The sequence below is a fragment of the Vulpes vulpes genome, chromosome 16 (assembly GCF_048418805.1).
Source record: "Vulpes vulpes isolate BD-2025 chromosome 16, VulVul3, whole genome shotgun sequence".
In the NCBI taxonomy this organism is placed as follows: Eukaryota; Metazoa; Chordata; class Mammalia; order Carnivora; family Canidae; genus Vulpes; species Vulpes vulpes.
Window position 1 is genome coordinate 5,359,190 of NC_132795.1, and position 27,946 is coordinate 5,387,135.

General features: G+C 53.3%; 1 protein-coding gene across 1 annotated transcript in view; it reads left to right on the plus strand.

Annotated features, from left to right (window-relative positions):
- Nucleotides 1-740: 740 nt before the first annotated feature.
- Nucleotides 741-27,946, plus strand: part of CFAP65 (cilia and flagella associated protein 65) — a 33,406-nt gene continuing 6,200 nt past the window's right edge. The window contains 24 exon segments of the mRNA XM_026002133.2: nt 741-854; nt 857-969; nt 2,896-3,080; nt 6,693-6,795; nt 7,355-7,521; nt 7,690-7,889; nt 8,169-8,314; nt 8,822-9,044; nt 9,438-9,703; nt 10,166-10,366; nt 10,613-10,972; nt 12,372-12,509; nt 14,240-14,485; nt 15,062-15,286; nt 16,246-16,404; nt 16,593-16,743; nt 17,199-17,327; nt 18,485-18,698; nt 18,969-19,097; nt 24,053-24,229; nt 24,531-24,597; nt 24,760-24,870; nt 26,883-27,074; nt 27,175-27,333. Of these exon segments, the coding sequence (XP_025857918.1) occupies nt 806-854; nt 857-969; nt 2,896-3,080; nt 6,693-6,795; nt 7,355-7,521; nt 7,690-7,889; nt 8,169-8,314; nt 8,822-9,044; nt 9,438-9,703; nt 10,166-10,366; nt 10,613-10,972; nt 12,372-12,509; nt 14,240-14,485; nt 15,062-15,286; nt 16,246-16,404; nt 16,593-16,743; nt 17,199-17,327; nt 18,485-18,698; nt 18,969-19,097; nt 24,053-24,229; nt 24,531-24,597; nt 24,760-24,870; nt 26,883-27,074; nt 27,175-27,333 (4,110 nt within the window). The 5' untranslated portion in view covers nt 741-805.

Genomic DNA, 27,946 nt, shown 5'->3' on the forward strand with positions numbered 1-27,946 from the left:
GTGTGTGTGCTGAAGGAGGTCTCCTAAAGGAGGAGGGGATTTGGAGTCTAGGCCCCATGTGTGTCCCCTAGAGCAGGATCAAACAGCCTTTTGAGTATTTGGTGAAAACCTGTGGACACTTTCCCTGGGAAAAAGCACTTCTCCATATATATGATATTTTGCATATGGTTTGCATTTAACACTTGCATATATTTGCATACACTTTCCAGCTGCAGTCTCTTTGTGGATCCTCTGCTCTAGAAGTTGATTCACTTATCTTTGGATTGAGTGATTATTTTGGTGAATGCTTACTTTACACCTGGGCCACAGGTTGCCTACTGATAGAGGAAACCCAAGAGACTGAGAACCATCCAGTCTCACTTAACCTCTTCTTTGCCCCTCTCCTCCTTCTCACAGGAAGCAAGACACATTCAGAAGAAACAGGTAGAGGGCAAAGCTAGATAAAGGTAATGCGTATGCTTCAGTGACACTCACTGGGGGCTTACTGAGAAATGCCAAGTGTGGCCGTGGCAGGCAGGGCTGCATGGGCCCCATCCCAGAGTCCCTGTCCTGAATGGTGAGTTTCTAGGCTCCTGGGCAAAGTGCTGGATTTTGTATTCAGGTCCATTGCTAATCCCTCATACCTTGTTGCCACGGCTGGCAAGCAGGCCCTCCTTCATGATAATGATGGCCATAGCAAGTCTACTCCATGAGCCTCTCTCTGATGTCCCTCCTGTCTCCCCTCTGGTCTCTCCCTACCTCTGAATTGGCAGGAACTCCTGGCTTAGCCAGAGTGCTCCCCTTGGACTTGTGTTCCAGGTGACTGATGCTCATCCGGGCAGCCCCAAGCCCCCCGATGAAGACTAGGGACAGCAGGACTACACCATGAACTCTGGGTCCTACCTGAGTGCCAGTACAATGGCCATCCCCACTATCACTGGCAGCAGTGTGGCACTGAGTGCCTGCAGCAGCAGCAACACCAGTGCCCGAGTGAGGACATGGCCAGGGCGGGCGGGGCAGTGGGCAGGAGGGCCGGGCAAGAGGTGGCAGGGCCGGGCGGGTAGGAATCTGGAAGGACCTGACTCCCCCTGTCAAAACCCCAACCCTAGACCCTGCACACATTGAGCGCCAAGCTACCTGGAGTGGTGGCAGTAGCAAGAGTGACCGTGGGGGATGCGGGTGCATGTGAAGAACTCTCGTGAGGTGCCAGTCGGAGCTGAGAGAGTAGTCAATGGTTCTCTCTTCTCTCAGAAGGTTCTTCTGGTCTTGACCCCTAGGACTTTGTCTTTGACCAATATGTAAATGTTGCTGACTTTTTTGCAGCCCTCAGGGTTGTCTGTGTGTGACATCACAGGGGCAGGTGGTGGTTGTCTAGGAGCGTGACTGTGAGGTTTCACTGTGTGTAGTGCAGAGTGTGTCTTTGTTGTGTGTATGGATTCTTGTGTCTCCTTAGAGGTGATGGTGCTTGCCTTCGCCTCCCTGAGGACTGGGGGTCACCTCACCCCTCTGTCTCTGCCATTCTGGGCCTCTTTGCCCCATGTTCACATACTACCCTTCCCTGCTCTGTGCCTCTTTGCCCCATGTTCACGTACTACCCTTCCCTGCCGTGTGCTCTGTGCAGGAGGTTGGAAGGGGGAGGAAGGGAGGACCAGGGTATTTCTCTCCCTGCCGCCTCCACTTTTGTGACAGTATTCCCAGCAGCAGCTGCATCTCCCCATGACTCCAAACCCCACCAGACAGGCCTTGGGGTTCTGAGAACCCCAGCACCTCCCCTAACCTAGTGCGATGTTGCTGGCTTCTGGGTTACTTCACTATGCCTTGGTTGTGCTTTAAATACCTTGTTCTAAACACCTGCAGTGGCTTCTGTTTTCCTGATTGGACCCTGACTGATGTACCAACTGATATTTACGATAAATTACCTTTGCTCACCCATGTCACCTTTCCTCCATGGGCAAACCAGGAAGGAAAATAACTATATTGGCCATCTGACACTCTCTGTAAATATTTAAACTGAGAGTGTAAGCTCCAAGAGAGAAGAGATGCATCTGTCTTGTTCTCTATTGTAATCCTGGCACCTAGCACAGTGTCTGGCTCATGATATGTACTCAACAAACATTTGTCACACGGATGAATGTATCTTTATGTTAAGTGACAATATAGAAGCAATACTTGGCCAAGATAAAATAACATGCTGATGAGGGTAGTGTTCGTCAAAATGACTGTGGTAGGAAGAGCTACTTTGTTCATCTTCCCTTCAGCATGGTTTTTCCCCCCTCCATCCCCCTCCCTCCTCCGTTAGATGGGGGGCTACGGATCAACTCAGGAAGGATTTTCCATTACAGATGGGAAGCATTGGCACACTGCCCCTCTAGCATCATCAGGAACAGTGGTTGGAGTGGCCCCCACCTCAAGGCAGGGGGTGGGGGGTTTGTTGCAGGCAAATTGACTCCTTCCTCTGCTCCAACAGCCAGTTGAGGGACGGGAGAAGGAACTGTAGAGTATCCCTGTGGCCTCCACAAGTGTCCAGGTGAGGCCACACCAGCTAGGAGAAGCTTCTGCAGCAAAAGGGTAGGATGGAAAGGAAGGAAAGGAAAAGTCAGCACCTGAGGGGACTGGTATCTGAGGAACAGAGCAGACCAGCTAAGACTGCTCAGTGCCAGATGGAGTGGCCCCGGGAAGGCTGCCAGGGCAGAGTCACAGAGAATCTAGTTGGAGATTCAGCGACCACAGAGATGGTAATATCTGACTCCAGGGCCTGCCTGCCCCCCACCTTCTCTCTCCAGACCACGCCCCCAGGAGCCAAGGGTAATTCCTTACTTTCTGGAGATGGGAGATCTTAGCCTGTTCTCTGTGTATTTGAATCTTACCCTGCTTCTGTGTCCTTTTTTCTCCCCCCGACCCCTACCAACTGAACAGCCTACCAGCCTAATGGATACTTGCGTGTGCTTTCCAAAGAAACAAAGCAAAACAAAGAAGAGGGTCATCTGGGGCATCGAGGTGGCCGAGGAGCTGCAGTGGAAAGGCTGGAGGCTAGGGAAAGAGATCACCAAGAACCTGGCACTGAAAAATCTAACCTTGAAAATTCAGAAGATAAAGTACAGGTACCAGTATGAGGGATCAGAGACCCATCCCCTAAGCCCTCAAGCCCCCACCCCCAAGTAGTCACTATTTAGAAAAAAAATGTTTAAAATTATCACAAAATTAGAGGCACCTGGGTGGCTCAGACAGCTAAGTGTTGACTCTTGGTTTTGGCTCAGGTCATGATTTCAGGGTTTTGAGATCAGCCTTGCTTCCGGCTCCTTGCTCAGTGGAGAGTCTGCTTGAGATTCTCTCTCTCCCCCTCTACAACCCCCCCCAACCACACACAGACACACACTCTCTCTCTATTTGAAATATTTGAAATAAATCTTAAAAAAATAAAGTTATCCTATAAAATTAGAAGAGTATATAAAACATGCACAGTTTGAATAATTATTGAAAGTAGAACCCATGTGACCAGATTAATAATGGAATATATTAATTCTCCTATAGTATCTTCTAAAGACTCTGTAGTTTTGCCTTTCATGGTTGTCTTTTATTTATACAGAATTGATTTTTGTGAATGGTTTTAAGTAGGGATGTGATTACACTTTTCCTTAAACAAATGTCCAAATGTCCCCAAGCCATTTATTGAATAATGGATGTGTCACTGTCCTGTTGGAACACCTTCCCTGCACATAAAGGTAACCACTCTCCTGACTTCATGATAATGATTCCCTTGCTTTTCTCCAATGGATTTACCATCTATGTTTGCATCCCTAAATGAAGTAGTTTAATTTTACCGTCTTATGAACTTGATGTTAAGTGGAATAGGATGGTATATTTTTGTGACTCCTTTGTTTTTGTTATGTTTGTAAGACTCATCTGCATGCAACTATAATTCATTTTTTTTCTTTTTCTTTTTTTTCTTTTAAAGATTTTATTCATTTATTCATGAGAGAGACAGAGAGAGACAGAGACACAGGCAGAGGGAGAAGCAGGCTCTATGCAGGGAGCCCAATGTGGGACTCGATCCCAGGACCCCAGGATCACGCCCTGAGCTGAAGGCAGATGCTCAACCACTGAGCCACCCAGGCGTCCCTAGTTCATTCTTTTTCATCACAGTATAATATTCCAACAAATGATTATATTGTAATATATTCATCCATTCTTCTGCTGAGGGATGTTTGGCTTGATTGTGGTTTGGGACTGTTATCAACATTCACGTGTAGGTCTTCACTTGCAGGGGTTCTTCCCAGGGGAGATACATAGGAATAGAATCGCTGTGACCTAGAACATGTACATGTTTGCCTTTTATAGATAAAGCTGACCTCTTCTCCAGAGTACTCATTTCTATTTATATTCCCACCAGCCATGCATGAATTCGTACACCTTCGCATTTTTACCAGCCATTGCTATTGTCAGCATTTAAAATTTTTGCCAACAATGATAATTTTTCCTGGTTCTAATTTTCATTTCCCAGCTTACTGAGACAGCTGACTGCCTTTCATGTTGCTATTGACCATTTCATCTGTGGAATTCCTGTTCAAGTCTCTACTCATTTTTTTCTTAGATTGCCTTTTTTTTTTTTTAAGTGACCTCCACCCTCATGAAGGGCTTGAACTCATGACCCCAAGATCAAGAGTCCCACGCTTTACCAACTGAGCCAGCCAGGCACCCCTGTCTTTAAAAAAAAAATAGCAGTTTTTATCACTACTAATCGTTTATTGGTTGTGTATTATAAATATCCTCTCCCACCGGTGACTTGTCCTTTCCTCTCTTCATCATGTCTTTTGAAGAATTGAAGTTCTTCGTTTCAAAGGAATCAAATGTATCAATCTTTTTATGTTCTGGTTGGTGCCATTTTGGATCGTGCTTAAGAAATCCAGCTCTGGGGATCCCTGGGTGGCGCAGCGGTTTGGCGCCTGCCTTTGGCCCAGGGCACGATCCTGGAGACCCGGGATCGAATCCCACGTCAGGCTCCCGGTGCATGGAGCCTGCTTCTCCCTCTGCCTGTGTCTCTGCCTCTCTCTCTCTCTCTCTGTGTGTGTGTGACTATCATAAATAAAAAAATAAAATAAAATAAAAAGAGAAAGTTAAAAAAAAAAAAAAAAGGGATCCCTGGGTGGTGCAGCGGTTTGGCGCCTGCCTTTGGCCCAGGGCGCGATCCTGGAGACCCAGGATCGAATCCCACATCGGGCTCCCGGTGCATGGAGCCTGCTTCTCCCTCTGCCTATGTCTCTGCCTCTCTCTCTCTCTCTCTCTCTGTGACTATCATAAATGAATAAAAATTAAAAAAAAAGAAATCCATCTCTGCCCATGTCTAGGTCATGAAGACAGTCTCCTATAGTATCTTCTAAAGACTCTGTAGTTTTGCCTTTCATGGTTGTCTTTTATCTATACAGAATTGATTTTTGTGAATGGTTTTAAGTAGGGATGTGATGACACTTTTCCTTAAACAAATGTCCAAATGTCCCCAAGCCATTTATTGAAAAGTTTATACTTTCCCCGATGATCTCCTTCACCACTGATGCTTATGCTTGTCTTGTTTGTGATCTCAAAGTTGGGAAAAATTCAAATGTATCACCATTGGTTTGGATGTTTCCTATAGCTTTTTGTTTCGGCTTGGTTTTTTTGTTTTGTTTTTTATCAGGTTAAGGACGATTCCCTTCTATTGCTAGTTTGCTAAGAGTTTTTCTCATAAACATATTGAAGGTTATCTAACATTTCTCCTTATGGAGATGATCACTTGATTTTTTTTTCTGTCTTAATTTGGTAACCTGGTGGATTACATTAATTGATTTTCTCTGCTAAACCAACCAGGTATTCCTCGAGTAAGCTCAACTTTGTCAGAATTCAGTATTCTTTCTCTATGTTGCTATATTCTTTTGGTTCTCTTGCTTTGCTTATGAGAGATAGGCCTATCATTTTCCATCTCCCTCCGCCTCTGTCAAATTTTGGTAAAAACTTTGTGATGGATTCAAAGAATACGTTAGGGAGTGTTTCCTCATTTTATATTACTGGGAAGGTAAGGCTGGGGTTATTTTTTATCAGATGTTTGGCAGGACTTTCTGTGAAGCCATCCAGTGTAGTGTTTTCTCTGCAGGAAGATTTTTAACTACGTATTCAATGGCTTTGATGACCTTAGGTAGGATGGCCATGAAATTTATTATCTAATTCTTGAGTCCATTGTGGCAAGTTATACTTTCCTAGAAATGGGTTTATTTGGGATCCCTGGGTGGCGCAGCGGTTTGGCGCCTGCCTTTGGCCCAGGGCGCGATCCTGGAGATCCGGGATCGAATCCCACGTCGGGCTCCCGGTGCATGGAGCCTGCTTCTCCCTCTGCCTGTGTCTCTGCCTCTCTCTCTCTCTGTGACTAAAAAAAATAAATAAAATAAAAAATCTTTAAAAAAAAAAAAAAAAAAAAAAGAAATGGGTTTATTTCATCTAAACTCTAACACTTATTGGTGTAGAGTTATTTGCAGTATCATCTTCCTGTGGATATTTCTGAAGTCTGCAGTATCTATGGTTTTGACCCATGTGGAACTCTACAGCCCTGCCTAGGTCTCTGCTTGGATAGGCATCCCGATCCCTCTCTTCTCAGGCTTGGTTTCCCCCAGATCAGCACTCAGGGATTCTTCTTGTTTTCTGAGCTGTGATCCTGAAGGGCTTAAGCCCCTGGCTCTCTCCTACAGGCCCCCTAAGACGAAGTTCTTCTTCACAGTCATCCCTCAGCCCATCTTCCTGAGCCCGGGCATAACCTTCACACTCCCCATTATCTTCAGGCCTCTGGAGGAGGTAAGGTCTGCCATTGCGAGGGGGCAGGCAGGGAGGGGCACAGGCACCATGACCTTGGAATAGGAAGCAGAGGAGAGCAACAGGGAGCACTGCCCCCCGCCCCGTCCCCACTCTCCCCTACACTCCACCCCAACCAAGACATACACTTATACATCCTACTGGCTGCAGCAAAAACTCTAGCTTGCAAGCCTGGGAGAGGCTCCAACTCTAAACTCATTAAACTGAGGGGGAATTCCCTATTGGGTGTTGGGGGCTAAAATCTGTGCTACTGTATCAGCTGCCAGGAAGCCCTAGGTTCCTTAGCCTCTTTCTACTCCTCAAAACATTCCCCCAAGTGCTTTGTTCCTCACTAAACAGGCCTCCTATCTCTGAGACCGAGACAGTGTTAGAGGATAGGTAACTATCTCTTCGCAGAGACTGAGGAGGGAGGGTTTTGGCCCAGCTCACCCCTCAGTGACTGTGTTGGGGGCCCGGCCAAGAGCCTGGGTGGGATGTGTGCTCCCCAACTACAATGCAGAGATCACTGAGCAGCCACTGCCTCCCACCTCCCACATTGCAGAAGGAGTACGCGGACCAGCTCTGGTTTGAGAAAGAAGAGGGAATGTTCCATGTGGACCTGAGGGCCACCCTACCTTGCCACAACCTGACCTGCCCGTCATTCCTAGAGTTGCCCATGTGTGCTGTGGGGGACGTGGCTGAGGCCTGGTTCTGCCTGGAAAATGTGGGGTGAGGGGAGCGGCTGAGGCTCAAGGTGGGGAGAGTGAGTTCGGTGAGGAGGGTCCCAAGGTGCTGGTGGGGGAAGGCAGGGAGAAAGGGGCCCAGCATCTCTGCCTTTCTGAAGTAGGGGCAGTGGTCAGAATGAGCCCAGTGGCTCTGATCTACACTCCCCTCCAGGGACCTGCCCACTTTCTTCACCTGGGAGTTCCCCAGCCCATTCCATATACTGCCCACCACGGGGCTGCTGGAGCCGGGCCAGGCTTCCTGCACCAAGGTGACCTTCCATCCCCTTGTGGCTATCATCTATGAAGTACAGGCCACGTGCTGGTACGGAAAGGGCAGCAAGCAGAAGAGGAGCATCCAGTTGCGGGCTGTGGGTGAGGCCCAACCCCTCACCTGTCCCCAGAACCCATCTACTGCCTCACCCTGGGTCTCAAAGCCTCAGCAGCTCCCCCTGAAACCTCCCCCACTGGGCCTCTCCTCCACAGGACCTCCAGCAGCTTCCCCCCTTCCCCTAGCCTTGTAGGTTTTGCTTTTTCTTTGCCTTCCTTCCTGTGGCAGACCAGTGTCTCCCTGGGGATATCTGCCTCCTTCAAGGGACTGTTCAGCTGGGGCAACACAGGTTTCTTCCCAAGACTCCTCTATCTCTGCCCCAGCCAAATGCGCCCAACTGCTGGTGAGCATAAAGCAGAAGCGACCAGAGGACCAGGATGCTGAAGGTGCCCAGAAAGTGTTGCACTTCGGCTCTGTTTCCGTGGGCTGCACCGTGGAGAGGCAGATCAAGCTGTACAACCCTTCGGTGGTAGGCGTCCTGTGTACCAGGGGAGGATGGGGCAGGACCACGGGACTGGCTGCTCCTAAAACCCATCCCCTTTACAAAATGCCATCTTTCTCTCTATACCTTTGGCCCCAAGCCTTACGTAATTAACCCACGGCTGTTGATACATACACGTGTCAACAAGTCCCCTCCTCTCTTCTCAGCTGGGGGCTGAGCTGGAGTCTTCCTTGGCCACCCCGAGAGCCATTCTAAGAGCAGCCCTTAGGGGATCCTAACCCCAGGACCACAGCCTTTGTGGTACCCTGGGGAAAGAAAAGAGTGCCCCCTAGGCCATCCCAGGGCAAGGCGCACAGCTTGGCCCTTTCCTTCCTCCTGGTGGAGGTGGCCTCCATGCTCAAACTGACAAGTGGGCCATGGGCTGGACTTCGCTGCCCTCACCCCCTCAGCTGGGCTCTTGGGAAAGACGCTGCCTCAAGGCAGCTGTGACCTGTGACCTGACCTGACCCTTCCTGCCCTCACCTGGCCCCACAGGTGAGTGCTCCCTTCAGGATCGAAGTGGCCCCGGATATGCTGGCCGAAGATCATGCCTTCTCTTGCCCCACGACCCATGGCAACGTGCCCCCGGGAGAGAAGAAGTCCGTGTCCGTGTTCTTCCACCCAGAGACCTTGGACATCAGAGCTATTGACTACTTGTCCATCATGCCCTCTGGCTGTGCCTCCCAGACCCTGCTCAAAGTCGTTGGCTTCTGTAGAGGTACTGGCAGCCCCAGGACGCTGCGCTGCTGCTGCTCCGGGACAGGAGCAATCCCACGTTTTGGGCTGGGAAGGGCTCTTGGGCTCCTTAGAAGGGCCTGGGGCCTCCTTCCCTTCAGCCTGGGCATCTGCTGCCCCCTGGTGGGCTCGGCGGGGAATCAGATTTGGGCCCTGGAACCAACGTTCCTGCCCTGGCCCCTGGGTAAGCGAGGTGGGCTCAGGTTACTGGGGCTCTGGGCCTTTCCAGCACAGCTTTCGGTCTCCAGGAAGCACCACTCTCCATCAGGGTCCTGATGTCCTGAGACATCCTCCGAGAGGCTGATAGGCCCCCCAACCCGACCAGTGCGAGTGGGTCATGCGGCCCTGCTCACAGAGCCCCGTCCCCTCCACCCAGGTCCTGAGGTGTACCTGCAGCACCACTGCGTCAACTTTGGCTGGGTTAACCTCGGGCAGACCTCGGAGCAGGCCCTGTGGATTGAGGGCAGGTCGGACTGCACAGCCTACTTCCAGTTTGCCATGGACTGCCAAGAGAGTGTCTTCAGCATCAGGCCTATCTTTGGGACCCTGGTGGGCAAGGCCCGCGTGACTCTGCACTGTACCTTCCAGCCCACTCACCCCATCATCTACTCTCGCCGGGTGGCCTGTCTCGTCCACCACCAGGTGAGCCGTGGGGGAAGAGGCGGGGACCGGGTTTCCCTGGGAGTTGGAGGAGCACAGCCTGAGGCCCAGTCATGAAGGAAGACAGGGCTCAGTGATCACTCTCCTGTATTCTGGAACTTCTGCTTGGATCATCTCTGCCTGGGCCTCTGTCTGGCTTTTGGAGCCAGAGCCCCGGCCAGGGACACAGGAAGGCTCGGCTCCCTCCAAGCCAAGCAGGTGTGCCACTCTGGTCCTGATTCCTGCTGGGTCCAGGGCTTTTCCGCCACCGCTGCTAATGGGAGGTGGGGGGGGGGGAGGGACTGGACTCACCCCTGCAGCATGTGCAAGGGTAGAGAGCCTTGAAGTGAGGATCCAACGCAGGGCCGTGAGCAAGGTCATACAAATTGTGTCCTGACCAGCTGGCACCTGGCCAAGGTGGCAAGTGGGGGCTGAAAGCTAGTCTTATACAGACAAATGTCACAGGACCCCCTGTTCCTGGACCTGATTGGGACCTGCCACTCGGACAACACCAAGCCAGCCATCCTGAGACCTCAGCACCTCACTTGGTACCGCACACACCGGGCACGGGGCCTGACGTTCTATCCTCCTGACATCCTGGGCATCATGCTGAGGGAGAAGAAGCTGCAGCAGGATAAGGATGGGGCGCTCATGATTTCCACTGAGGTTTGACAGGCCCTTTGACACCCCACATGCACACACACAAACAGGCTACCCTCCCCAGGGTCATGCCCTTTCCTCTAGAAATTCTTGGCAAGTCCTGTGCCCTCAGAGCCCTGTGGGTACCTTTAGTAGTTGGGGATGACCTGTGTGGAGCCCTAATAGTTTTTTCTAGAAAGAGGCATGCAAATGAGGGGCAGTGGCAGGAGGAATGGTAGTTGGGCCCTCGCTCACCTGTCTCTCCCCATACAGGACCTGGAGGACATGTCAGCCCTGCAGTGTCCTCTCATTCCCCCCATGACTGAGTATTTCTTCGATGGTACCAGCGACCTAGCCATCTTCCCCCCACCTGTCAGCATAGAACCCACGGAGGTGGATTTTGGTGCCTGCCCCGGGCCCAAAAACCCCAACCCTGTCCCCCTGTACTTGATGAACCACACCAAGGGCAAGATCACGGTGGTCTGGACGCACAGGTCTGACTGCCCCTTCTGGGTGACCCCAGACTCCTGCGACGTGCCACCACTCAAGTCTATGGCCATGCGCCTCCACTTCCATCCACCTTACCCCAACTGTCTGTATGCTGTGGAGCTCGAGGCCTTCGCTGTCTATAAGGTATGCCCACGCCGAAGAGACCAGGGGTGGGGCTGCCTCTCTGTCCTGAAGCTTGAATGGCAGGGCGGGGTTGAAGGAGTAGGGTGGGGGTGCTCTGGGATCCATCCCCTCCGTGCCAAGCTCCTCCGTGGCCACAGAATGGTCTTTACTGGTTTGTCTTCTCCCAAGCTCAAAGGCTGCCTTGCTAAGGGGCTTCCTGGCCCATCTGACTACGCCTCATTTATATGTGGCCTCCCACTCCGGAGAACTCAGTTGGGGTCAAGCCCTTTAGGAAAATTCAGCACATAAGGAGTCACTCTCTGGGGTTCCTGGCTTCTCTCTAGTTCTTGAAGTAGGAAGTAGTCCGTCCAAACGAGCCGTGGGCAGGAAGCAGAGCCTGGGAGACCAAGTCAGGGGTCAAGATCATTAGTTGTGGGGTGGGGTAGGGGCTCCAAGCACAGCTTCCCTTGGCCAGAGGCTCGGAGCACAGGCTGTGCCCAACCCAGCCTCATGGTCATAGATGCTGGTCGCTCCCTCATCTCTGATCCTGCTTTTTTCCCTTTCCTGTGGGCTCTGCCTACATGGATGTTCTTTCCCAGGGGTCAGGATGCTGGGGCTGAGAAGATTAGCACCCCTTACCAGCTAGATGACCCTGGGCAAGTGCCTTAATGTCTGAACCTTGGTCTTTTCATCTAAAAAATTGGGTCATATCTGAACTTTCAAGGCTTTCCAAAGCTGAGACTTTAATTGCCTCCGATCTAACATCTTGGCAGGGTTGGGGAATGTGGAGGCTTTGCCAGGGCCGAGCCCTCCCAATATTTAGGCCACTGGCTCTAGCCCTGCGCCGTCTGATAGGGCAGCCACCGGCTACATGCGGCCACTGAACCCCTGAAACGCGGCTAGCCCAAACTGTGATGGGTTGTAAGAGACCCACCGGCCTTCAAAGACTTCGTGCAAAAAGGATGTGAAGTATCTTACGCATCACGTATATATTGATTATATGTTGAAATGATCAGATTCGGCATCTATGGGGGTAAATCGAACATATCACTGAAATTAATTTCCCGTGTTTCGCTTTGGGAAACAGTGGGGCCAACAGAACACGTGAAATGACGTCTGCGGCTTGCGTTTGCGGCTCGCGTTCTGGTTCTGTTGGCCAGCGAAGCTTCTCTAGGCACATTCCTGCAGGATCGGTGCTGTTCTTGCCTCCCCTGTTGTGGTTATTACAGGGCGGATCCGCTGAGACCGGGCCTGGCGCGCCGGTCAGAGCTGTCAGGACGGCTGCTCTCTGCGCCGTCCTCCCAGGGAGCCGCCTCCTCTCTCTGTGCCCACACGAGGCTCTTGTAGTGCAGGGGGGCAGGCTGGGGGGCCCCGCAGGCTCAGACTCGGGCCTCTCAGCTTGCGTCCGGCCTCCTTGCAGGTCCTGCGGAGCTACAACAACATCGAGGAGGACTGCACCGTGTGCCCATCCTGGTGCCTGACCCTCCGCGCACGAGGCCATAGCTATGGTGCCTTCTTGGAGCACCACATCCCTCAGTATTCCCTGGATGCCCCCAAGGTGAGCGTGGCCCCAGTCGCAGTGGGAGGTGGGACAGGGGAGCTTGGCGACTGCCTGGCTCTGAAGATCCCTCTCTGCACTCCGATGGCCTCAGATACATCCCAGTACCCTCCTGGGCCATCCCAATGTCCCCACCGCCAGCCTCCGGGCTCTGGGCATGTAGGACTCTCTCATGGGCCAGACTGGCCCCTCCCAGCTCCCTCTGACATAGTCCCTGGGCCTCTCACACTGAGGTTTAAAATTCTCTAGCTCCTTCATTTGTCTGTGCCTGGCTTACTGAGCACCCGCTAGGGATATGGCCACCCACCTTGAGCCCCTGCCCTTGGAGATTGCCCAGGCCAGTAGGGGTCACAGAGCTGGTCCCCTGTCATGATTCCCAGGCCTCTCTCTCTCTCTCTTTTTAAGATTTTATTTATTTGGATGTGTGGGTGGCTCAGTGGTTGAGCGTCTGCCTTCAGCTCAGGTTGTGATCCCGGGGTCCTGGGATCAAGTCCTACATCGGGCTCCCCACAGGGAGCCTGCTTCTCCCTCTGCCTGTGTCTCTGCCTCTCTCTGTGTCTATTAATATTTTAATAAAATATTTTTTAAAAAGATTTTATTCCGGGACCCTGGGATCACACCCTGAGCCAGAGGCAGACACTTAAGCACTGAGCCACCCAGGCGCCCCCACCCCGCCCCCAGGCCTCTCTGAAGAGTCCTTAAGGGCCCTGTCTACCTGAGCAGCGGCCAGATGACAGAAGGCCTAAAAGCATAAACCCTGGAGCCACATAGCCAAGGTCTGGTCCTGGCTTCTCCTTTGATGACTCTTCCCAGCCTCCCTTACCTTTGTCATCCTTCCCATCCTTTGTCTCCACTGCCTTTATGCCTCCTGTTGCTGGAAAGGTGCCACTTTGGGGCACTGTGCTGGGGGTGATCCTGTTCCCCCTTCCACCACCAATTGCACTTCTGCTCTCCAATCCCCAACTGACTTCACCCCTGAGATTCAGCTCAAATCTCTCCCTGACTGCATGGGGTTGCCCTCACTGACCCCTGTCCCTTAACCTTGGCCAGTTCATCCCACAGTTTGTGGTCTTTGCTGCTGCCCAGTTGACTCTGGGCCTGTGTTGCTCCCCACTGTCTCACACATGTGACCCTGGAAAGGGCACCCTGGTCAGCAATTTTGGGCCTCATGTTGTATGGCCTGCCCAGCTCTTAGTCGGCAGCTGGCCATACCCTACATGCTTAAGGAATGTTTGGAAGCTGGGATTCCTGGGGCTTTCCCTTTCTCAAAGTGGGGTTCCCCTCAGCCATCTGTAATAGAATCATCTAGAAGGGGCTGCTTATCCCAGAGCTTCTGGAGCAAGATCTTAAAGTGAATTCTCCAAAGGATGATTTAAGGGCACCCTAAAATAAAAGACCTTCATAACTTTGAGGAGGAGTCACAGAAACCTCCGTTTCCTGGGCCCACTTCCTACTCTGTCTCCCCATCTAGAGGTCTCTGGAAGACAGAAGCATTTTTTTGTGCCAAGCTGTGTTCCTCCTTTCCCTGCTCCCAGGGTAGTGACTGGGATGTGTGGCAGTACCTTGGAGCTCCTTGTTGGAGGCAGGCCCACCCAAGGCCACATAGACTTCCCTGATCCCCTCGGCGTCCCGGGAATATTGAGGGATGTGGTACTTGTGTGCACATCAGCGGAGTGTTGGAGGGGGAAGTGCATAGATCTGAGCTTGGTCCGTTTTATCTCGCACCGCAGTTCTTTCCAGCAGTGTCCTCCAATGAACCCTCCTACCGCAGCCTGCTCTTGATCAACAAAGGCTCCATGATGTTGACCTTCAACTTGGCCCCCCAAAGCAGCTCGGACATCTCCCTGCGGCCCAGCTCGGGCCTCGTGGCCCCCAAGGCCCACCAGATCATCTTCGTCTGTACCTACCCCAAGGGCAACTCCTGGAAGCAGCACATTTTCTACTTGCAGTTTAATTTTTGCCCCCAGTATCTCAAGGTAAAAGGCAGAGCCAGGGGACTGGGTCCTGAGGAGTGGGCTGTAGTTCAGGGCTTTCCTTTTCAAAGCCAGATTCTGAGGTTAGCTTCTGAAGATCCCCTAAAATAGTCAGGGGACTGCTTCTCCCCCAGGAAGTGCCATAGCAGGGAGAAGACCCCTTGGCCACATCTGTGAACAGCTCTCCCACCCTCAGGGCCCAGTATATCCACCTCAAGGTGTTTGGGACAAGAAAAGGGGTGCAGAGGACCCAAAGGAATGAGTGGGGGCAATAGTAGGCTCCCATCTACAGGTTGCAGAGGGGCGTATGGGGCTGGGCCAGGGTGGTGGGCCCATGTCTGGCCCATGAAATGGTCTGTACATCCTCTCTCAGTCCCTGAGTTCTTTTCAAGAACTGTCTCCTGGATCGGCCACTACCTCCTCTGCCGGGACAGAAGCTGCTGGTGCCTGGGCTGGAGGAGGGCCTTTTGCTGCCCTCTGCAAGGGGGAAGAGCTGCCCACTCGTGGCTTCTTGGACATGTAGGGGAGCCAGGGCAGCAGGGTGACGTCAGGGCACTGCCCTCCCTCCTCCGGCCCTAGGAGGTAATCATGCAGAGCCGGGAGGAGCCTCTGCAGCTGAAGCTGGACACCTGTAAGAGTGTGTTCTTCAAGCCGACCTGGGTGGGCTGCTCCTCCACCAGCCTCTTCACCTTCCACAACCCCTTGCGTCTGCCCCTGGAGTTTGAATGGAGGATTTCCCAGCAGCACCGGAAGATGCTGGCTGTCCAGCCTGCTCGGGGGCTTATCCAGCCCAGCGACAGCCTTGTGAGTCCTGCCCCACTGTTGGGGGCCCATGCTCCCCTCCGTTTGCTCCCTGGCCCCCAGCCAAGGCACGGACTCGGGGAAGTCTACGTGAGCTTGGGTGGGCTGTGCGCAAGGAGATCCCAGGGCATCTCTCACTCATGCCTATCAAGGGCCGGACTTACAGTGTGCACCTTCCCAGTTAATCTGTGATCCCTTCCCCTGACTTAGAAGTGGAGGTGACTGTTACCACTGTCCTAACCCCCATTTTACAAAGAATGGAAACTTAGAGAAGGAAAAGCCATTTCACTAAGATGATAAATGAGGAGGTGCAGAGCTGACACTTGAACCAGTTTCAAGGGGGCAAAGTCCTATCTCCATCCGTGGTCGTCAAAGCCACGAGATCCTCTGAAGGTGGTTGAGAGCAGCTGGATTTGGGGCCAAATGGTGGATATCATTAAGGTGTGAGGAAGAGGAGTCCTTGAGGCCTCAGCAGCAGTCTGGAAGGGGGACACCAGCTGGGTCCCAAACTAGCAGAGCCCCATTCCCTGGTCGAGGGCTTTATGAGTTAGTTGGGGGTGGCCAAACTTGGGCCAAGAACCACCAACATGTGGTGTCTGGAAGAACCCAGGTAGTAGTCAGTGAGGTGAGAGACCACTGTTTGAATGGCTCTGGAGTCAGCTTCAAGAGTTCACACTCCAGCTCCCACCAAGCCCCCTCACCAGCCGTGTGACTTTGGGCAAGTTACCCCACTTCTCTGCCTCCAGTATCTCATCAGAAAATGAGGCACTAAAATAATACCACTGACCTCGTGGGGATAAAGGACGGAGGGGCTGAGGGAGATAACACACGATGCCTGGCATAGGGTAACCGCTCAGAAAGGGGTACCATAGCTTGATACCCTGCAGTGGGACCTCCGACGGCCAGGAGTCCGGGCAGGGGATCTGGAGAGCCCCATGCAGCGGTGATCTCTGTGACCGCAGACACTGACGTGGACCTTCAGCCCTCTGGAGGAGACCAAGTACCTGTTCCGAGTGGGGATGTGGGTCTGGAAAGCCGGTCTGCCCCCGAACACCAAGCCCCCCGCCACCACCCACTACATGCTCCGGCTGGTGGGCGTCGGCATCACCAGCAGCCTCTCCGTGAGTAGGAGAACCCCGGCAGGCGGGCTGGGGAGCTGGGGGCCAGGGCGCATGTGGGAGGAAGGCTCCAGGGTGCCCGGCTCCAAGAGGGCGCGGGATGGGAGCCTGCTGGCCCTGCCCTGCCCTGGAGATTCTCTGAGGCCCGGGGTGGGAAAGCCAGGCTGCGGCTGGCTGACTCTGGCCCTCAGGCGAAGGAGAAGGAGCTGGATTTCGGGAACGTGCTGGTGAACAGCACTCAGTCCAGGCTGCTGGTGCTTCTGAACGATGGCAACTGTACCCTTTACTATCGCCTCTACCTGGAGCAGTGCAGCCCCAAGGTCATGGGCAGCAGCCCCCCTGGTACTTGGGCCTGGGCGGGGACTGGGCCCAGGGAGGCAGGCTGTGGGGGACAATGGCTCAAACACAACCACTAACCAGACCACAGTTTGAGGGCAGGCGGAGCGGGGCTGAAAACTTGGTGCTTCCACCTCTGCAGATGTGTGGCCCTGGGTGGGTGACTCTGAGCCTCAGCTTCCTCATCTTTAAAATGGGGCTGTTGCTGGCACCCACCTCACAGGGCTGCTAGGCGGAGCAGAGTGCTTAGCGGGTGCTGGTGACGCAAGAAATGATTTCCTCCGTCTGCTCTGGGAAGAGGGACTCTGCTCCCTGTTCCTGGCTCTGGGCCTGCTCTCTAGCCAGTGCTCCTCTGGCCCAGGGGAGGGTATCAGGAAAGGAGCAAGAGGAGAGGCCGGGGCTCTCTGACCTGCACTGAGGGCCTCCTCTACCCTCGACCCCGCTGGGTCATCTCTGAGCAGCCTTGCAGCTGGACCGCACAGAGGGCAGCATGCCACCCCGGTCCCGGGACACCATCTGCTTGACTGCCTCTCCCAACCAGCGGTCCCAGTACTCCTGGACGATCAGCTACTCCCTCCTCTCCCACAGAGGTACCTGGACCATGTGGCAGAGTCGGGGCCAGGGAGGAAGGCGGGAGGAGCGCGTGAGCAGGACTGAGGGTCCAGACAGGGCTAGCAGGGTGAGTGTTAGCGTGCGAGGGTGCGTCCTTGGGTGGCTGGTGTGTGTGCCCCGTACCAACCACAGCTGCCTGCCAGTGCCTGTGTGTGTGTGTGTGTGTGCCTGCGTGCCCCTGAGCTGTGCAAGACTTGGCGTGGAGGGTTCAGAGAAGCACCTGTTTCCTGTGGGAACCTTAAGACAAATCCCCCAGCTGCCTTGGGCCTCAGTCTCCTCCTCCGTAAAATGGGGCTGTTATCAGCCTACCCCCAGGGCTGCTGGGAGGAGTCCAGGGCGGCACGGAAGAGTGGCTGACACTGTAGACTCGGGCCAGACTGCCTGGGATTGGCTCCTGATCCCAGCATATATTAGCTGTAGTAATCTTGGCAAGTTGTTTAAATCTCCGTCTGCCTCAGTTTCCACATCTGTAAAATGGTGATAATGATGCCCAGACTTAAAAAAAAAAAAAAAAAAAAAGAATGAAGCACCAAAACATGTGAACTTCAAGGATGAACCTCGAAAACATTAGGCCAGGTGAAGGAAGCCAGTGGCCAAAAGCCACATATCGTGTGAGTCTGTTTATGTGAAATGTCTAGAGCAGGCAAATCTATAGGGACAGAAAGTAGATCAGAGGTTGCTGGGAGGGGGGCTGGGGAGGGGGGAATGGGGAGCGACAGCTGCTTGGTCCCAGGCTTCCTTTTAGGGATGACAAGATGCTCTAAATTGGATAGTGCTGGTTGCACAGCTCTGAAAATATGAAAGCTCTGAATTGTATGTGTTAAAGGGATTAATTTTATGGTATATGAATTTTATCTCGACGAAGCTGTTAGTGAGGGTCAGTTTGCAAGCAAGTAACGGGGTGCATTTAACACAGCGATGCATGTGGAGCACTTCAGACGATGCCTGACACATAGGAAGTACCAGACAAGGCTTGGCTGTTGTCAGGAACGTCCCAGAGTCTGGGAGACGTCTGCTGCTCCTGACAAGGGTCCTGGGCAGGTCGCCAGGGGTCCCACACCTTAGGCTTGCATGCTCTGCCCCAGGGCAGCTGGGAGGTGAGGCCACTCCTCTCCTCCACACCCTTCTCCCCTAGATAACAAGGCTGGGGACAGGCAGGAGCTGTGCCACGTTTTCCTGATGGCCGTGTATCCCTTACTCTCCATCCTGGATGTCTGCTCCATGGGCAGCATCGAGGGCATCACCCGGAAGCACCTGTGGCACCTCTTCTCCCTGGACAGGCTCAACAGTTACTTGGAGCGTGACCCCACCCCCCAGGAGCTCACCTATAGGGTGCCCACCCGGCACAGGTGAGGCAGGCCCAGGGAAGGGGCAGGGCCTATCTGGGGATGTTCTCGGAGCTTTCTGCCCACACCTCCAGCACCCATCTCCCCTGCAAAGTCTCGCCCATCCCTGGAGGGGCCTGGAGAAGTCAGGGATTGGCTCAAGGTCTGACGGGCTTGCTCCCCGCTGCCCTCCCAAGTCCCACCTGCTAGAAGATGATTGCCCAGCCAGCACCCCCTGGGAGGGCCCCATACTGTCCCCATCTGACTCTGAGTCTGTTTCTCTGCTCCACACAGCACAAGCCAGATCCCCCAAGTCTTCACCCCTCTGAAGCTCGACTTCAATTTTGGGGCAGCACCAATAGAGGCCTCCCCCTCGGTAGTGCTCCTGGCCCTAAAGAACAGTGGAGTGGTGCCCCTGGACTGGTATGGCAGGCTTGGAGGGGGCTGCTGGGGGGCCCGGGAGACAGGCGCCGGAGGCCTGGTGGCTCTGAGAAGTCTCATTGATGGGGTGGGGAGGCCAGGGTGAGATGGGGGTCACCCATCCGCACTCCAAACCTGTCGCCTCTGGAGATGTGCATAGGCTCAAGAGGGAGGGGACTGACGGGAGACCGGCACGGTCCTCCTAAGAGCTCAATGAGTGAGAAGTACCCTTTGGACACCTGCTGCAGCCTGGCACTGATGTGCAAGCCTTTTCTCCTCCGAGCTTCACACCAACCCTGGGGGAAGGAAGCCCCCTCCGCCGACTCTTTTGCAGACGAAGGCTGAGGACTCGGCTAAGACCGCTCAGCCATCAGCGGCCAGAGCCAGGTTCAAAGCCAGATCTGTACCAGGTAGTCCTCAAGAAGTCTTCAGACTGCTGCTGTGTACCAGGCAGGCACTGTGCTGGGCACCGGGGCACCCCCGCCACAGCTTTGGCCCAGGAGGCCAGGCCTGCATGGGGGCAAGTTAAGACCTCTGGTGGGGAAGGACAGGGACGGGCTGCCATGGAGCCAGTGTCGGGGAGGGTGACGCGGCTCAGCAAAGCCACGTGGGCTGCAGGAAGCCTGAGGCTGTGCCTCTCCAGTCACGGGGGCCTGGGCCTGGAGCCCTGAGCCTGCCAAGCGTGGCCCTTCCTGTGCTTGGCTTTCCTCCCATCTGGGCCCGAACTCGTGCCCAGTAAACATCCTGTTTCCAGGCCAGGGCTTTTCCTTGCTCTTCCTCCCTGCCTCTGCCACGTGTCTTGACTTCCTACTAAATTTCCCTTTGATGACTTCTAATTTTTCGTGCCTAAACGGAGGTGAGAAAGGAATGTACCCAGCTGGGTCAGGCTTGGTGGGGAAAGAACCAGAGGCCTGGCCTGGGAAAGTAGGCATAGGGGGGTGTGATGGAGGTTGCTTCTGTGATCTCAGGAAAACTTCCAGCCTGAGCAGTCTTGGGGTGTGGTAGGGGCAGGGATGGGGTGGAGGCTGCATCATTGGGGGTGCAGTGGCCGCCCTCACTCTCTGGATTATTCCTGCCCCTGAGGAGGCTGGCTCTTTATGTGGCTCCTGTCTGAGAAGAGCCAGGACTATGAGTGGCTGAGGGCTCCTGGCCCTGATGACTTGAGGAAGCTTGGCAGGCAGGGCTGCTGGCCTGGTGGGGGAGGCCCGGGCCCGCCTGAGCTCCAGATCGCCATTCACTGGGGCTGTTGGAGTGGCCAGAAGCCAGGCGCTACAGGAAAAGCGGCGTTAGTCTGTCCGGGCATGGAGCAGGGTATTTTGGTGGATTATGCATGCAAGTGTGTTTGTGTAGGAGCAAGCCAGCTCACACTCCGTGTGGAGAGAGTCCAGGTTGCTGGAAACCGAGGCGGGAGGAAACCCAGGCAAGGTGCCCGCTGAGCTGAGCCCATCCATCAGGAGATCATTTGAGATTCATTCAGGAAGGCAGTCCGTGCTTCTTCCTGGAGTCCAAGCACAGCGAACCTTCCTTGGAAGGCTTAACTCTCCTCGGCTTTTTGTGTTGTTGTGTTTCCTTTCAATTTCTTAGAAGACTATTTTTGAAAAATCTAGCCGGTCTCTGCTGAGCTCATAAAGAACAGACTGAAGGTTTTATTCCTGCCAAGACCAGTAAGAAATGGGGAGTGTGGACTTGGCCTGAAGGCAGCAGCAGGCCGGGACAGAGTGACAACCCCCAGGTAGGAGGGGGAGCATCTGAGGAAATAGGAGCCGTAGAGCCCTCCCCCCCACCCCAGTCCAGGTCTCCTCCTCTGATGCTCAGGGAGGCGGAGGGCCTTACAGACATCACATACGCTGGTTAACATCTCCTGCTTCCTCGTGCACTCGTTAGGTCTTGGCTAGATGTTTACTGGGGGCTTCCTAGGCCCAGGCTCCTGGCCTCAAAATCGAGATGCTGACTGGTCCAAGCCTGGCCCTCTGGGTGCCCCAGGAGTCTGGGGTAGGCCAGCTTTTTGGTCCAGAGTGATGTGTGTAGAAGAAAGCTACAACTGAGCTAGACCCACAGTTAAGGGAGAAGGGGCAGAGAGGCTGCAAAGAATCTTCTAGACAGAGGGCCTGGTAGGTGCACAGGTAAGATAAAAGGGCTCAGCCTGGCTGGAGCGCTGACAGAGAAGGAGAAAGGGGCGCCGAATGTGACTTGGGAGGCAGACAAGGGCCAGGGCATCGGGACCTTGGCATCCTTCTCCCAAGAGTTTGGATTTCTTGGCATTGATGGTGATATATGTGGGGACAAGGGACAGAGACATGATCTGCCTTCAAGACCTATTGCTCTGGTCTTGGGTCAGGGTGCAAGGTGCAGGGTGCAGGGAGAGAAATGGACTAGCAGCTTGAGGCAAGGGAGCAGGGGCAGGGGCCCACACTACAGAACTGGCAGGGACAAGGGGCTGGGATTATTTGGAGGGGGACTGGGTGGGAAACAGAGGTGTCAAAACTATCCAGATAACCCCAAAGTAGCAAGATCTCCAGTTTATTTATTTTTAAAAAAGATTTTATTTATTTATTCATGAGAGACAGAGAGAGAGAGAGAGAGAGAGGCAGAGACACAGGCCGAGGGAGAAGAAGGCTCCATGCAGGGAGCCCGATGCGGGACCCGATCCCGGGTCTCCAGGATCACGGCCTAGGCTGAAGGCACCACTAAACCACTGAGCCACCCGGGCGGCCCAAGATCTCCAGTTTAGTCACTGATCGGTATCCCCTGGATAAAATAACAAAAGCAGTTTATTCACCTGTCAAAAGACACAAAGGTGATGGAAGAAAAGCAAGAAACTCCCCAGCTCCCAACCCGTGTCCACTCTGCTGGGGTCACCAGGGTTTGGAGGGGGCTTCTGCCCTCAGCACACGTACAGCACACACGCACCATCACAGCCCTGAGCACACGTACAGCACACACGCACCATCACAGCCCTGAGCACACGTACAGCACACACGCACCATCACAGCCCTGAGCACACGTACAGCACACACGCACCAACACAGCCCTGAGCACACGTACAGCACACACGCACCATCACAGCCCTGAGCACACGTACAGCACACACGCACCAACACAGCCCTGAGCACACGTACAGCACACACGCACCATCACAGCCCTGAGCACACGTACAGCACACACGCACCATCACAGCCCTGAGCACACGTACAGCACACACGCACCAACACAGCCCTGAGCACACGTACAGCACACACGCACCAACACAGCCCTGAGCACACGTACAGCACACACGCACCAACACAGCCCTGAGCACACGTACAGCACACATGCATGAATTCAAGTTACCCTTAAATTTTTTTTACAGTAACAGCACGATGCTGTACTTACAGCCTTCTGCTCAGCATTAGATCAGTAACATTTTCACTCGTCATTATGCCAATAACATTCCTTTCAGATCAATACAGATCAATGCACAAAACTCTTCACTCTTTTTTTTAAAGATTTTATTTATTCATGAGAGAGACAGAGAGAGAGAGAGAGAGGCAGAGACACAGGAAGAGGGAGAAGCAGGCTCCAGGCGGGGAGCTCGATGAGGGACTCGATCCCAAGCCCAGGATCATGCCCTGAGCTGAAGGCAGATGCCCAACCACTGAGCCACCCAGGCGTTCCTCTTCACTCTTTTTTTAAAAAGATGTTTTATCTATTCATTTGAGAGAAAGAGAGCACAAACAGGGGGAGAGGCAGAGGGAGAAGCAAGCTTCCTGCTGAGCAGTGAGCTGGACTTGGGGCTCCATCACGGGACCCCGAGATCATGACCTGAGCCAAAGGTGGCCCCTTAACTCTCTTTTTAATACTTGCATAATATTCCATAATATGAATGGCTCTTAAATTATTAAACTAATCCTGTCCTGGATGACATTAGTTGTTCCCAGTGATTTTTTTTTTTTTGCCACTACAAAGAAAGCTGTAATAAACACCTGTGTGTGTGTGTGTGTGTGTGTGCACATGCACACATGCATTTATTCCTGGAGATTAGTTCCCTAGGAGAGAATTTGTGAGTCAAAGGGCATGGGCAGTTTTTATTCTAGTAGATGCTGTCAAAATCCCTATAACAAAAGGTGGCAGTAGTGCCTAGTGCCTTCCCTGCCTCCCTGTTTGAAGGTGTCTGCTCTTTCTAAACTTAGCAGCATCGAGTGGAACAGTTTATCAAGCTTCTGATAGGAAAATATTTAAGACTGATTCGGGGGAGTCTCGATTTGCATTTCCTCCACTCTTTGTTGAGCATTTCCCATGTGGCCTGCTCCCCGTTCACGCCTTCTGCCCAGGTTGAGGCCAGTTCTGTGCCCTGTCTCTACAAGGGAAGGGGGTCCTCCTTTTCAGGTTGTAACCTGGGGACCCCCTGGCTGCTTGTTTTGTCAACCAGCTGAAGTGCAGTTTCCTACAACATGAGGCATTTTGGGGAGCACTAAGTCTATGCCCAGACTTTCTCCAGGTGCAAGAGTGCCAGCTCTGCTGGGGCACAGGTTCTCTGCCCTGGGCCCACACTGGCCTGGGCACCCTTCCTCTCGGGGGCTCCTGGTTGGTGGTTGGTGCTGCTGGCATTTTTAACGGCTTCACCTGGCCCTTCCTAAGAGCTTAGTCACACAACCTGCCCCCTCCGCCCCAGGATTAGTGGCTAGCTAGGTCAAAGTCACTCACATACCCAGGTAGTCCTCTTCAGCCCCTGTTACCCACAATAGAAGCCCCAGTCTCTACTTTCCCGCATCATCAGCAGGGACCTGCTGCTCTTCCCGGGTTTGGGGGCTGTTATAAAGTGAGAACCCACTAGAGCTGCATTTGCTCAGCCACGGATAGGGCCGCTTACCCAATCCGGGGAGGGAGTAGGAGCAGCCTCCACGCACCCAACCTGCGGCCCAGCGCTCCCGCCTCTCTGGTCCAGGAGGCTTCACTCAGCCTTTGCACCCCTCTTCCAGGGCCTTCCTCTTTCCAAGTGACCAGCAGATTGACCTGGAGCTGTGGGCGGAGCAAGCAGAGTTTGACCGCACGGAGCTGCACCAAATGCGTGTGCAGGACAACTGCATCTTCTCCATCAGCCCCAAGGCTGGGAGCCTGAGTCCCGGGCAGGAGCAGGTGGTGGAACTCAAATACAGGTGCTCCCTCCGCTGCCTGCCCTACACTTCCGGTCCTGGAGAATCCCCCCCACCCCACCATTGCACCCTGTCCCTTCCCCTGGTCGCCTGGAGGAGCTTGGCCTTGCACTCTGTGACCCCAGGGTACCCTAAGTGCCCACCACCAATGGACGATGCTGCCCACCCACTTGGAGGGAGAACCCTCTTGCCCTGTCCCAACTCAGGGGGTTTCCACTTGCTCCCAGCAGCTAGTGGCCTCAAAGCCTCTCTTGCTTGTACCGGGGCTCAGGAACTCAGACCAGACTTGTCCCCTCCCTTCCAGCCACCTGTTTATTGGCACCGATCGCCTCCCAGTGCTCTTCAAGGTGTCCTATGGCCGGGAGATCCTGGTGAGATCCCAGACCTCATCCTGTCCTGGGCACCCAAGAGAGGAGCAGGGAACCGTGCACCCCCCACCTCCCACCCCGGGAAGCTAGGGTTGAGATCTTTCTGCTGAGTGCTTTATTTCCTTCCAGGGAAGGATGGTTAACTCATGGGCTTTCTATTTCCAGCTAAATTTCATAGGTGTGACAGTGAGGCTGGAGCAAAAGTACGTGCACTTCACCTCCACTAGCCACCAGTTCATCCCTGTACCCATCGGAGACACACTGCCCCCGAGGCAGGTCAGTGGGCCCCACTGTCCTGGTTACAGAGAAGTCTAAGCACTGAATTCTGAGTATCCCCCATTAGCCCTTTCCCAGGTGACAAAGACCCTGCCCTCCGGAAGTCCTCGCTCTTAGAGGTGGGGCAACGGGTGGGACCCTGAATTTGGGCAACTAGGAGAGATCCAAGGTGAGAGGCTTCCACTTCCTGAGGCCTGGTACTGAGCCCTTTCCCAGGCCTCGTTCTGGTGCAAAAGCAGGGGCTTCTCTCCTCTGGCATAGGATTCTTTGAATGTCTTTGACCATGAATCACCCTGATATATTTTGGGTAATAACCCAGTAAGTACATACATGCACATACAACTAAAACAAAGCTCATAAATCAGTATGTGCACTACTACATGCAAAGTGTTCTGATATTTTCTGTTTTTAAGTTATTCTGTCCCATTTCTTACATGCTAGACGTGACCTGCTAAATTGGCTTCATGACCTGTTCACGGATAGGTCTCAGCCCCAGTTTGAAAAATCACTGCTCCAGGAAGGACATTTTTCTGCAGTATGGAAAACCAGACTATGAACCCTTGCAAAGCTATAGAATTTTCTTTATTAAGTAGAGTGAATTGGGTTCATTGGCTCTGAAAATGTACACTGGAAATCTCCCACAGGGGGACAAAATATTTTCCCAAACATGCCGTAGCTGTGACATTTCTAAGGACTGAAAAGTCCTTGTATTTCTGAGCGGAGGTCTCTGGTCATCCAGCCAGCAGTCAGAGGAATGGGCTTTCTGGCCCTGAAAGGATGGGACCCCCTGGCCCCAACCTCTGTTTCCTTCCCTACAACAGCTTCTACCCTACTGGTTTCCTTGAAGCCACACCCAAGGCTGCAGGAGCCCAGGTCCTTGAAAAGGAAGGCAAAGACTCAGTGTCCCCTGGAAAGCTTCCCCTTGAGAGACTAGACCACTCCCCTGTGGCCCTGAACACAGACAATGGAAAATGGGTCTGGAGCCAGGAGACCTAATTGTGCCTCCAGCCAATCTCCACAACTGTGGCCAAGCTTCCTGTTTGATTCATGAGATGACGACAGATTGTGGCCTGGATCCACCAGAGGGCAGCGGAAGTAGAAGTGAACAGATTTAATTTACATTTTGGAGGCAGAATCATTGGGACTTGCTGGGGCTAGATTGGGAAAGTGGGAGAAAGGGAGGGATTGAGATGTATTGAATTCCTAGTTTGAGCATTTACTGAAAAGAGTTACGCTGGGGGTAGAAATAGGCTTTCTAGTGAAGAGTTTGGTTTTTACCAAATTTGAGATGCCTATAAGACAATCAGTGGCTGGTGAGGGGGCAGGAGGGCTTGTCAAGCGGAAGTTGGATACCAGGTCTGGAGCTCAGAGGATGACCCAGGCTAGAGAAATATCAGCATATTCAGGAGTGGGTGCTGGGAATGATGAGGGGGCAAGACCTAGACCCAGACGAACTGTTGGCTCTCTCTGGCTTCCATTTTTTTCATCTTAAAATGAAGGATTGGCCCAGAAGATCCCTGGTTTCTTCCAGGACATTCTAGGATTCCCACACTTTGGAGTTAGTCTTGGGGGGCCCCATAGCTTCCTTCCCCTCCCTCATCTGCCTTTAAGCAGGACTGCCTCTGAGGGCAGATGTGGAAAGTGACAGCCTCCCTGGTGATTAGAACAAGAGCCTAGAAGATGCTAAAGGGTCTGGAGGGTGCATGCATGGACACTTCTGTAAATCCCAATACTACAGACGTGAGCGATAGTGCCCCCTTATACCTTGACAAAGGTGAATTAAGAGTAAATAAGGATTACAGATTATCTTAAAATGTCACAGGCTGAAAACATAGTTACATACTTCTTGGGTGATCAAGTGATAAGGGAAATCAGAGGTCGTCAGGGAGCCCTAGGCTGTAAGAGTGACATCATGATCAGCCTGCCCTCCTGCAGTGGACACAGAACCCCAGGCTCTGTGCATTGCAGCCCTGGGCTGGTATGAAGACTTCATTATTCCTGCCCCCCTACAGATTTATGAGCTGTATAATGGTGGCTCGGTGCCCGTGACTTATGAGATCCAGACCAACATCCTGTCGCAGGTTCAGGAAAAAAATTTCGATCACCCCATCTTCTGCTGCCTCAACCCCAACGGGAAGATCCAGCCAGGCACAACTGCTCAGGTCTTGTGGATCTTCTCACCTATTGAGGCCAAGACCTACACGGTGAGCAGCAGCCCAGGCTGATTAAGGATGGAGGTTGGTGTTGGCCTCCTCGGCAAGCTTTGCTCTGACTAGTCCCTTCCCCGCCCTCCTAACTTCCCAGGTGGATGTGCCCATACACATCCTGGGATGGAACTCAGCCATCATCCGCTTCCAGGGAGTGGGCTATGACCCCCATGTCATGGGGGACACAGCCCCATTCCACAACATCTCCTCTTGGGATGACAACTCCATACATCCTAGGCTGATGGTTCCTGGACAGGTAGGAGAGGGAAGGGAGGTAGGAAGGCCTGGGACCTAGGAGGAGCCTTAGACCCCTGGAGGGCTACTGCAGAGGGATGAGGAAGCTGGGAAAGAAATGTGATGGAGGAGGCAGGGGAGGGATGCAGAGGTGAAGCCTGGAACCAGCCCTCATTGGGAGCTAGGAGGCCACACCGGCTCCATGAGAGGCTTACTCTGCCACCTAGTGCCCATAGGTGTTCCTGCTCAAGTCACTCTGGGCATTGGGATGGAGATATTGGAAGGGGTAGAAGGAAGCTCTCCCATTTTTCGCTGTAAGGTATTCTCTTCATACAGAACAGCCCCTCCCTGTACCTAGATGGATTTTGCTGTAAGATATCTAGAGTCAACAGCACCATCTTTAGTTCAAACACAGCCCACTGTTGGGACATCTGACCTATTCATCCATCCATCCATCCATCCATCCAACTCCTCCCATTGGCCCACATGCCCATCTACCTATTCATCCATCCATCCATCCATCCATCCAACTCCTCCCATTGGCCCACATGCCCATCTACCTATCCATCCATCCATCCATCTATTCATCCATTCATCCACTTCTCCATCCATCCTTCCATACAGCCACCCAGTCA